We start from the raw sequence: 12183 nt of genomic DNA, 5'->3' as shown, positions 1-12183 counted from the left end.
TCTCCAAGAAGATTGCGCATATCGACACATACAGTAAAGCAAGCCAAGCTTATTCAACCTCCCTTCATAACTTAAATATTTCATCCCAGGCAACAACCTGGTGAATCTCCTTTGCACCCCCTCCAGTGTAATGACATCCTTCCTATAGTGTGGTGACCAGAACTGCACACAGTACTTTAGCCGTGGTCTCACCCAAGTTCTGTACAACTCCAGCATGACTTCCCTGCTTTTGTAATCTCTGCCTCGATTGAGATAAACTTTTTCACCACCCTATTAACATGTCCTTCCACCTTCAGAGAACTGTGAACAAACACATCAAGGTCCCTTTGTTCCTCAGAACTTCCTAGTGTCCTGCAATTCATTGAGTACTTTCTTATCAAATTGCTCCTTCAAAAGTGTATCACCTCACATTTTTCAGCCTTAAATTCCATCTGCCACTTACCTGCCATCTAACCTATATCTTCCTGTAGCCCAAGACATTCCGCCTCACTGTTAACCACCCAGCCAATCGTTCTGTCATTCGCAAACTTACTAACCCTAGCCCCCATAAATGTCATTTATTTAAATGGGGAATAATAGGGGACCCAACACAGATCCCTGTGTACTCCACTGGACACTGGCTTCCAGTCGCTAAAGCAGCCTTCTGTCATCACCCTCTGTCGCTGACAACTGAGCTAATTTTGGATCCACTTTATCAAATACCGCGTATCCCATGTGCATTTGCCGCCTTTACAAGTGTCTCATCTGGGACTTTATCAAAGGCTTTGTAGAAATCCATGTTGACACCTTTAAATTCTTCCACATTTTCTATAAAGGCGCTTTTTACAATGTAACATCAGTGGTTTTTTTTTTAGAAAGTTCACTCGTGGATGTGAGTGCCACTAGCTTGGTTAGGTCAATATTTATTGCCCATTCCTAATTCTCCTTGAGAATGTGATGATGAGCTGCTTTCTTAAACTGCTGCAGTCCATGTGGTGTAGGTACATCCACAATGCTGTTAGGGTGGGAATTCCACGATTTTGACCCAGCGACAGTGAAGGAGCAGCAATACATTTCCAAGCCAGGATGGTGTATGATTTGAGGGGAACGTGAAGGTGCTGGTGTTCCCAGGTACCTGCTGCTTTTACCCTCCTCGATGGTAGAGATAACAGCTTTGGAAGGTGCTGTTTAAGGAGCCTTGGTGAATTGCTGCAGTGCATCCTGTAGATGGTACACACAGTTGCCACTATGCATCATTGGAGGCAGTGAATGTTGGAGGGTGGTGGGTGGGTTGCCAGTCAAACGGCTACTTTTCCTGGATGGTGTTGAGCTTGTGTGTTGTTGGAGTTGTATTCATTTAGGCAAGCATTGTCTACATGGACTTTAGTAAGGCCTCTGATAAGGTACCACATGGTAGGTTGTTGCATTAGGTTAAATCTCATGGGATCCAGGGTGAGATATCTAAATGGATACAAAATTGGCTTCTTCACAGAAGCCAGAGGGTTGTTTTTCAAACTGAAGGCCTGTGACCTGCAGTGTGCCTCAGGGATCAGTCTAGGTCCACTGTTATTTATCATTTATATGATAAATATAAATTTATCATATTTATAATATAAATATGAGGTACAGAACAGTCTAGAGGGGCAATGTTTTCACACAGAGGGTGGTGAGTGTCTGGAACAAACTGCCAGAGGTAGTAGTAGAGGTGGGTACAATTTTGTTTTTTAAAAAGCTTTTAGATAGTTACATGGGTACAGTGGGTATAGAGGGGTATGGGCCAAATGAATGCAGGTTAATAGGGATTAGCTTAGGGCTTTTAAAAAAAAAGGGCAGCATGGACAAGTTGGACCAAAGGGCTTGTTTCCATGCTGTAAACTTCTGTGACTCTATATGCCTATCAAGATAAATGTGGCTAACATAACTGCCTCAACCACCTCACTTGGCAGTGCATTCCAGGCCCCCACCACTGTGTAAAAAAACAAAAGTACCCCGCACATCTCCACTGAACATTTCCCCCCAATCTTGAACTTGTGCCCCCTTATAATTGCCAGTCCTGCCTTGGGGGGAAAAAAAGCTTCCAACTGTTCACACACTCATAATTTTATAAACTCCTATCAGGTCACCCCTCAGCCTCCATCTTTCCAGGAAGAACAATCCCAGTTTATTCAATCTGTCCTCATAGCGAATACCCTGCATACCAGGCAACATCCTGGTAAACCTTTTCTGCATTCGCTCCAAAGCCTCCACATCCTTCTGGTGACCAGAATTGGATACAGTATTCCAAAAGTGGCCTGACCAATGTTTTATATAACTAACATAACCTGTCAACCTTTATACGCGATGCCTGGTCCAATGAAGGCAAGCATGCCGTATGCTTTCTTTTCCACCTTTTCTATCTGCGCTGCCATTTTTAAGGATCTGTGGACCTGAACTCCCAGATCTGCGTGTCTGTGCTCCTGATGGTTCTGCCATTTATTTTTTAGCTCCCACCTGAACTGGATTTACCAAAATGCATCACCTCTCATTTGTGCAGATTAAATTCCATCTGCCATTTCTCCGCCCAATTTTCCAGTCTCTCTATATCCTGCTGTATCCTCTGCCAATCTTCATCACGATCCACACTCCGCCAATCTTAGTATCATCTGAAAACTTGCTAACCTTCATCACTATCCACAACTCCGCCAATCTTAATATTATCAGCAAACTTCTTAATCAGACCAGCTACATTTTCTTCCAAGTAATTTACATATTACAAACAGCAGAGGTCCGAGCATTAATCCCTGCGGAACACCACTCATTACAGACGTCCATTCAGAAAAACATCCTTCAACTGCCACCCTCTGTCTTCTATGACCAAGCCAGTTCTGAATCCATCTAGCTAGTTCACCCCTGATCCCATGTGATTTAATCTTTTGCATCAGCCTGGCATGAGGGACCTTGTCAAATGCCTTACTAAAGTCCATGAAGACAACATCCATAGCCCTTCCTTCATCAATCATTACACTGGTCCAGTGGGGATTCAGCGATGGTAATGCCATTGAATGTCAGGGGAGATGATTAGATTCTGTCTTGTTGGAGAAAGTGAATGTCAAGGGACTTACTAATCCAAGCCTAGATATTGGCCAGGTATTGCTGCATTTGGACATAAACGGCTTCAGTATCTGAGGAGTTGTGAATGGTGCTGAACATTGCCCACGTCTGATCTAATGGTGGAGGGAAGGTCATTGATGAAGGAGCTGAATTGGGTTAGGGTCTAGAACACTCCCCTGAGGAATCCCTACAGCAATGTCCTGGCATTGAGATGATTGACCTCCAACCACCACATCACCGTCCTTTGTGTTAGGCAAGGCTTCAATCAGTGGGCAGATTTTCCCCGATTCTCATTGATTCCAGGTTTGTTAAGGCTCCTTGATGCTGCTTATCATAGTATTTGTTAAGCTTAGAGATCACAGTACAGCACGGTAGCACAGTGGTTAGCACTGCTGCTTCACAGCCCCACAGACCTGAGTTTGATTCCTGACTTGGGTCACTGTGTGGAGTTTGCACATTCTCCTCGTGTCTGTGTGGGTTTCCTCTGGGTGCTTCAGTTTCCTCCCACAGTCCAAAGATATGCGGGTTAGGTTGATTGGCCATGCCAAAAATTGCCCCTTAGATCCTGAGATGCGTAGGTTAGAGGGATTAGTGAGTAAATATGTGGGGATATGGGGAGTAGGGCCTGGGTGGGATTGTGGTCGGTACGGTCTCGATGGGCTGAATGGCCGCCTCCTGCACTGTGGGGTTTCTATGATTTCTGTGATTCTAAATTATTTGTTCAATAAAAGCAGCTGTTATGCAATAATATGAAATATTATTTTGAAACTTTCTGCGTTGTATTACTGTAGCGTTAGCCAATATAGTCAGTATGAAGCACGCTGCTGGATAAATGCCCCTGGCCATCATTTATTCTTTAATCAATCAGCCTAGAAAGATTAACCAGTCATTGCTGTTTTGTTGTTTGTGGCCCCTTGCAGTGTGCAATGCCACGTTTACCTATGTAACACATCGTGACTGCATGTAAACAGTCGTTTATTAACTGTGAATATCTTTGGGAAGCCGTGATTTATTCAGTAAGTACAAGGAGTTCTTTATTCAGATGGGTCCAGTGTTCTCCCCCTCTATATGTTATGCTTGCTGACAATGAGCCAGTATTTTGTTTGTCCCCCGCACTGTGAATCATGTGATACAGTAATGTGAAATGTGTCACCATCCCACCCTGAAATTGCCACTTTTAGTATTGCACTGGATCAGCTGAGAAGCAGCCAGATCAATGACAGGGCATCCTGTCGCCTTCACTTTACCTGCAGTGTGTGTTCTCTGTTCTGAAAGAGCGTTGCCATGGTTTTGAGATTAAACCATATTATAATATATGGATAATTCTGTATGAATTTGCAAATTCTTGTTTAGCAGCTATTTTGGATAGGATCATGGACTCTGCAGTTGCAGAAGTTTAATTTGGCCAGTTGAGTACAGCCTCAGATTTCACAGATTATACCTGCAGAATTACGTCATTCAAATTAGCTATTAATGTATAAACATTCTCTAACTAGGGTGGCATGCTGCTTAACACTGCTGCCTCACAGCACCAAGGACCTGGGTTCAATTCCTGGCTTGGTTCACTGTCTATGTGGAGTTTATATGTTGTCCCCGTGTCTGCTTGGGATCCCTCAGGGTGCTCTGGTTTCCTCCCACACTCCAAAGATGTGCAGGTTAGGTGGATTGCCCATGATAAATTGCCCCTTAGTGTCTCAAGATGTGTAGGTTGGGGGGATTAATGGGGATAAATATGTAGGTTATGGGGATAGGACCTCAAGGTGGGATGCTCTGTCAGAGAGTTAGTGTAGACATGATGGGCCAAATTGCCACCTCCTGCACTGTAGGGATTCTATGATAACTGCTTGTGATTAAACATTGATCAAGAGCAACATTAATATTTAAAAACAACATAAATATGTTAATATTATTCTTTTAAACATGGGTTTTACAATTTTATCAAGACATTGCATTGACTGCTTACACAACTAATTTTCAATTTAGTTTTTAAGTTTATTTATTAGTGTCACAAGTAGGCTTACATTAACACTGCAATGAAGTTACTGTGAAAGTCCCCTAGTCGCCACACTCCGGTGCCTGTTAGGGTACACTAAGGGAGAATTTAGCATGGCCAATGCATCTAACCAGCACATGTTTCAGACTGTGGGAGGAAACTGGAGCACCCAGAAGAAACCCACGCAGAGACAGGGAAAGCATGCAGACTCCACACAGACAGTGACCCAAGCCAGCAATTGAACCCAGATCTCTGGTGCTGAGAGGCAGCAATGCTTATCAGTGTGCTGCCCACTTGAAAGTTCAGTCTTTTCAATTTGTTAATAGTCCTGGAGTTATTTTGTTTCCTTCTTTGCATTTCTTCTCAAAATAACATCGACATTCATGTTATTTGATATTTTATTAGAGCCACTGAGAAGATTCTAGCCAGAGCAAGGCAGCTGGTGGATGTGAAGAAGGAGGATGGTTTTGCAGCTCTCCATCTTGCTGCCCTCAACAACCACAAGGAAGTAGCTGAAGTGCTGATTAAAGAGGTAGAAATCAAGTTTCATTTCATCATCTTATAACAGTTTTAATTGCTCAAACGCACGTCAGCACTTTAGTATCTGCAAAATTATTTCTGCAAGTTTCTAATAGTTGATGTTCTGAAGTAGAATTGGAGAAATATGCAGAACTGAAGATTATTCTTGTTGCAATAACAATGTTGGGAACTTGGTGCATTGTGTGCTTCTGGTGACATTTGTGTTGAGTTCTGATTTTTTTTTAATGTGCAGAATATTTGGCCATGCTAAATTCTCCTTTAGTGTCCCTGAACAGGCTCTGGAATGTGGCGAGAAGGGGATTTTCACAGTAACTTCATTGCGGTGTTCATGAAATATTTGCTCTCTCTGAGCTAACTTAGTCCCACCTATTGTATAGTAACTCTCATGTTTTAATGACTAATATTTTACACTAATCACAATGATGTTCTTTTATTGTATATTTGTCAAGTTGCAAGTCTTTAGTACATCTTATTCTTATTTTTGTGCCATCATTAAATTTGAGGAACTTATTTTTGGTTTCAGTATCCAGATAATTTATGTAGCTGAGTAAAAAAAGGAATCCACTTACCAACATCCCCTCCTCTGCATAAACCCGTGTGACTTCCCACAATCTTTGGTTGCTTTATACTATAATCATAGTGTTTAGTGAGAAAGCTAACAGTGCATGGTTACACCCTCAAGATAACTGCAAGAATTCTCATGGTTTTTAATTTAGTCTTGTAGTACCTTAGAATGATGACAGCACAAAAGGAGGCCATTTGGCTTGTCATGTCTGCCACTCGCTGTAAGAGTTACTCAGCTGGTCCTACTTCCCTGCCTTTTCACTACATTCCTGTGAATTTTAAGGAATTATCCAGTTCCCTTTGAATGCTGCGATTAAATCTTTGTTAGAACCAGATGCTGCCCTATCAATATATTTGTAGGAGAACAAAAACAACGCTTGTCCTCACCAAGTTAAAAGATGCGTTCAGTCTGGAATGATTTATTTGGGATTAAAGTCTATTCTGTGAGTGTTTTGAGAACAACATGAAAATGAATCACAGGCCCAGCCAGAGTCATCCACTTCACTTGTCATATTTTCCATTCAAATATGGACACACTTCTGTCCAAATGAGATCTTAAATGTTCTTCTTTCGATAAACAGGATGTTGCCCAACAGCACTGTCTGTATGTTTGAATAACGGGGCATTTTACAGTTGATCAAGAGATCACATGATGTTAAAAATCCAAAATATTTCCACAGATTATCCTAACCACAACTTGTTTCTGAGACAAATTGTTTCATCAAAGTGTTGTTGATTACAAGGCTAGACCATCACTTTCTTAAAGATTATCTGCTCTCTTTTGGAAAATGAATCTTTTTAATATTTGATCATTTGAACAGCTGTAGTTATAGAGTGGCACAGTGTTAGCACTGCTGCCTCACAGCGCCAGGAACCTGGGTTCCATTCCAGCCTTGGGTAACTGTGTGGAGTTATATGTTCGCTCCGTGTTTGCTTGAGTTTACTCTGGGTGCTCCAGATGAACCGAATGGCTGCTTCCTGCACTGTAGGGTTTCTATGATATCTATTAATATTTCACAATTAATGATAATTGAAGGCTATTGCAATGACTGCTGTAGAGTTTCCTTTCTAAATTCAACCGTACATTCTTATCTGCTGTTTCAATGTTCCCTCTTATAATAAAGATATCCCTTTTCGTGTCTCGGACCTCTGCTAAAATATGATAATTTCATCTATTACTCCAAATGCAGATCTGTGGATGCTGTGGGAAGCCAGACAACAGTTTTTAGGCATCTGCCTGGCGTCTATCTGTTTGTACACCAGTAGTTCAGCGGGTTTCCACTGGGCGATATTGATATTGGTAGTGGAAAGAGGTACAAGTGGTACAAAAGCTGATGCAAACCTCAGTGCCAGCACAAAAGCCTTTGAATATTTACGTACCCGAGTTTGATGCTCTTAGCAGATGGGTGCTCGCTATCCTTTGGGTGGGTTAGACTTGGTGCATTGCATTAGAGTTTAGCACATGAGACATTCCTGATTCTAAAACGTACTGGGGCCAGAAATAGATGGAAATCAGTTGCAAGTAACTCCATCAATTCTTTTTATTATTTTTTTTTCTTCATCTTTAAAGTTATGAAGCCAGTGCTCAGAGTGGACTGGGCAAATGCAAATCCATTCCTTTGTTCCATTGCAAATCCGTTGCTTGTTACAAAAAACAAACTCAGAATCCAATTGAATCCAATTCATGGTCCCCATTAGAGAAACAAAGATCCAAGCTGACAAGAAAAAGCTTTGCACCCCATCTTGGGCTTAATCTTAAGCAAAGGATTGCACAGCATGGCACATTAGCAGACATTGAGGGGGAATCATTGGAATGCAAACAGGAAATGGAGAAAGTCTCAGTGGGTCTAGCAGCATTTGTGGAGAGAGAAGCAGAGTTAATGTTTCCAATAAATCATCCATTAGTTGGGCTTAAATCAAAGCCCCGTGCTTTTAATTTGGAGAGTGCCAGTATATTTCAATGAACGTGACTCTTATCAGCTTTGTTTATGTGAGCCTTTTAGGGCTAAACTCTGCTTCAAAACGTCACAGTGGCAGATGTTTCAAATAATTGCAATCTGCTGAATTTGTTGGCTGTGTTATTTTCAGGCAATGCTTTAAATGGCTGAAAGACTAAAGGAATAATTGTGATCTGGTACCTGGGCTCTTTCCAGATTTGGTTATTTTTGCATCAAACATAACAGTGATGTATCTTTGCAAAGCATTACACTGGGAGAAATGCTGAACGTGACATGGAGAATTTGTTCCATAGGATCGTAGAAACCCTACAGTGCAGAATGAGGCCATTCGGCCCATCAGGTCTGCACGGACAACAATCCCACCAAGGCCTTATCAGAAACCCCACGTATTTACCCTGCTAAACTCTCTAACCTACACATCCCATGACAAAGGGGCAATTTAGCATGGCCAATCCCCTTAACCCACACATCTTTGGAGTGTGGGAGGAAGCCCACATGGACACAGGGAGAAGGTGCAAACACCACACAGACAGTAACCCAAGCCGGGAATCGAACCCAGGTCCCTGGAGCTGTAAGGCAGCAATGCTAACTGCTGTGCCAGTGTGCCGCCCAGTGCCAAGCTCATGTTTTGCAATGATATCTGTTGACCGTAAATTGAGAGTTTTTTTGCTATGATAATGCATGAGTTGTGAGTTGAGGTGAGCAATTTGAATAATACTTTGTATTCAGAAGGATCTAAACTTGAATTTTCTACAATTGGGATGATCCAGTTGGACTCCATTATTTTCTGGTCTGTTACATCTCTCATTACAAACTGATACATTTTTTTCAAAGGGACAAGTGAACGTTTGCTGTGGTTAATTATCTTGACAGTGAGTCATTTTTCTTGTAAATCCAAGCTGTTAGATAGTATATGATGTGGAGATGCGGCGTTGGACTGGGGTGGGCACAGTAAGAAGTCTCACAACACCAGGTTAAAGTCCAACAGGTTTATTTGGTAGAACGAGCTTTTGGAGCACGGCTCCTTGATCAGGTGAGTGGAGAGTTGGGTTCACAAACATGGCATGCTGTGTTTGTGAACCCAACTCTGTACTCACCTGATGAAAGAGCAGTGCTCTGAAAGCTCATGATACCAAATAAATCTGTTGAACTTTAAGCTGGTGTTGAGAGACTTCTTACAGATAATATATGAAATACAGATTTCCAATGATGTGTCAGCTAACTCCCAATGTTTAAAGACATTACTTTACATCTTATTTTTTTAGAAAGTATTGCATAATCAGTCTGGATCTTCACTATGCCCCATCATGTCGTATGAGGAGTGGTTGTGGACTCTGGGTCTGTATTCATTGGAGTTTCGAAAGATGAAGGGAGATCTTATTGAAATTTGTAGGATACTACAAGGCCTGGATAGAGTGGACGTGGAGAGGATGTTTCCACTAGTAGGAAAAACTAGAACTAGAGGCCACAACCTCAGACGAAAGGGACGATCCTTGAAAACAGATGAGGAGGAATTTCTTCATTGTGCTGTGAATGTGATCCTTGAATGGTGAATCAAGAAAGTGGTGAATCTGTGGAACTCTTTGTCTCAGAAGGCTGTGGAGGCTACATCATTGAATGTCTTTAAGACAGAGATAGATAGGTTCTTAATTGATAAGGGGATCAGGGGTTATGGGGATGGGAAAAATATCAGCCATGATTGAATGGCGCAGCAGACTTGGATCAGTCAAGTGGCCTAATTCTGCTGCTGTGTCTTATGGTCTTACAGCAAGTTCTCAGTATCGTTATACTGCAATTTGAGTCGTAAATTGGAATATTGTGCAGAGCAGACTCTGTTCCTGAGGCATAACTACAATCCATGGACATTGATTTATGCCAGTGAACAAGACAGCTTTAAGCTGATCATTGTTATTCTAAAGTGTGGGCTTTACATAACGAATGCTGTAGCTTCCCACCAGTACACCCACACAAATCCATACAATTCACCAGGAACTTTCTTCAGATTCCAGATCAAATCCTTCAGACATAATTAGCAAAAGTTTAAGTTGAGTTGAATGATTTCAGTCCAACACGTTCTAATTTCACTGTTCCTCAATCTGCAGCAGTTAAACGCTGCAACTTGACGTAGTGTTAGAATGTGAGCTTTGAAGCTCGAGACAAACTTGCACACAATTGGTGGTTCTTTTCTGTATTTTTGCTTTGCCTTTCCCATCTCTACAAAGGTTTGAGTGCCATTCCTGTAGGTCTTTTTGATATCTCTCTTGTGTAGGCAGGATATAAGGAAAAGCTCATCACCTGATGATTTTCTCATCTACCTTTTACACCTCCCCTCTCCCTCACTATCTTACTATCTCTAGATATTGGGTATTATCACGATGGCCATTGCACAAACCATCCCTCCCACCCCACTCCCACACGTTCTGATATGCTTTTCCTCTTCCCTGCATGCTCACTGAGATGTCACATCATTAAATTTAATTTTTCTCGAGATCTCAGAATTATGAAGCTTTTTATTTCTCTCGCTCATTTTTTTAAATGAAATTTTGCACGTTTTTCAAACCACGCTTCTGATGTTCAAAGACTGCTGATTAGGTGGATTGGCCGTGCCAAACTGCCCTTTAGCGTCGGGGGACTACAGGGTAAATATGTCGGGTTATGGGGATAGGGTCTGGGTGGGAATGTGGTCGGTGCAGACCCATTAGACTGAATGGCCTCCTCCTGCACTGTAGGATTCTATGATTGCTTATTTTCTAACCTCTACTATTCACTTTAACGCTGTCCTCCAGTTCTGTGCCTGTGGTTGCGGTGAAATAGTCTATTCACGTCATCTTTGCCTGTCAGCATGTGGATTTGGGTTTCAAGCATCACGTTCACAGCTCAGTGCTGATGTTCGTGCCCTGCCATGTTTGGATTAGTTGCAAGATGGCAGATCAGCACCAGAGACGTTATTGCGTAAGTTATAAATTGATGAATGCCGCATGATTGAAAGATCGCTATCATCCTTTCCTCTCCGCAGGGTCGATGCGAGATTAATGTTCGGAACAATCGGAATCAGACCCCGTTGCAGCTTTCCGTTACGCAGGGTCACACTGACATGGTCCAGCTCTTGGTGAATGAAGGCTGTGATGTGAATGCAGAGGATGAAGATGGTGATACCGCAATGCATGTGGCACTATGTCGACAGGAGCTGGCAACCACCATGGCATCGAGGGAAGGCGAAGCCAGCTCACTGTATGCAAATGTATGTTTAAAAAGACCAGAATAGGAGTGCTCAGGCCGATAATGGGAATGTATTTACTTTAAAATATACTTACACAAAACATTTGGAATCTGTTCCTGTATGTTAAACTCAAGGCATGTGGCACAAAAACAGAAAATACTGGAAAATCTCAGTAGGTCTGGCAACATCTGTGGAGAGAGGATAGAGCCAGCGTTTTGAGTCTTGATGATCCTTCATCAGAGCTAAAGACAGAAAATAAGACAAGATTTATTCTGTAAGTGTGGGGGAGGGTTTGGGGGGAGCTGTGATTGAACAAAGAGAATGTGAAAGGTGATGATAAAGGCTGAGAAAGGTGCTAAGAGCATCCATTAAGGGACAGGCTGATGCAGTGGGGCTACCGAGGTATTTTGGCTTATTAGTAAAATTTACTGTATGATTGTTTCTGGAAAGATCAACCAGAGCCATTACAAATCCACCTGACTTTTCCATATTCCAGCTGAAATTTAGGTTTACTTTCAGATTATACATTTTGCTTCATAGGATAAAATAGAACCTCTAAGTGAGTTTATTTTGTTGCCTCCTCCTTTCCTGCGCTTATAAACTTGAGTACAGTGAAATAAGATATAAAATAGTCAGCCATTTCCAGTCACTGATTTAATTAACTATTAAATTTAGTATTATTATTGGATATTTTGTAATCATCTGCAAGATCACTGCTGCATGACCTTAGTGGGTCAGATGCTGCTGAAACAGGATATCAAAGTCTGCCGTTGGCAAGTTTTGCCTCAGCTCTCATAAGCTCAGGAATATTTCACCATTAAATTGCTGATGATGCTGTA

At 41.9% G+C, this 12183-nt stretch overlaps 1 protein-coding gene across 4 annotated transcripts in view; it reads left to right on the top strand.

Moving 5' to 3' along the window:
* The window catches only part of mib2 (MIB E3 ubiquitin protein ligase 2), a 241273-nt gene that overhangs the window by 213942 nt on the left and 15148 nt on the right, over nucleotides 1-12183 (top strand). For all 4 annotated transcript variants that reach the window (XM_080214947.1, XM_080214950.1, XM_080214948.1 and 1 more), the window contains exons 14-15: nucleotides 5468-5594; nucleotides 11141-11365. In XM_080214947.1, coding sequence (XP_080071073.1) covers nucleotides 5468-5594; nucleotides 11141-11365 — 352 coding nt within the window. The remainder of the gene's footprint in view (nucleotides 1-5467; nucleotides 5595-11140; nucleotides 11366-12183) is intronic.

Source organism: Carcharhinus amblyrhynchos, chromosome 30, assembly GCF_965287045.1.
Source record: "Carcharhinus amblyrhynchos chromosome 30, sCarAmb.v2.hapA, whole genome shotgun sequence".
In the NCBI taxonomy this organism is placed as follows: Eukaryota; Metazoa; Chordata; class Chondrichthyes; order Carcharhiniformes; family Carcharhinidae; genus Carcharhinus; species Carcharhinus amblyrhynchos.
This window is presented reverse-complemented; position numbering and strand designations above follow the sequence as displayed.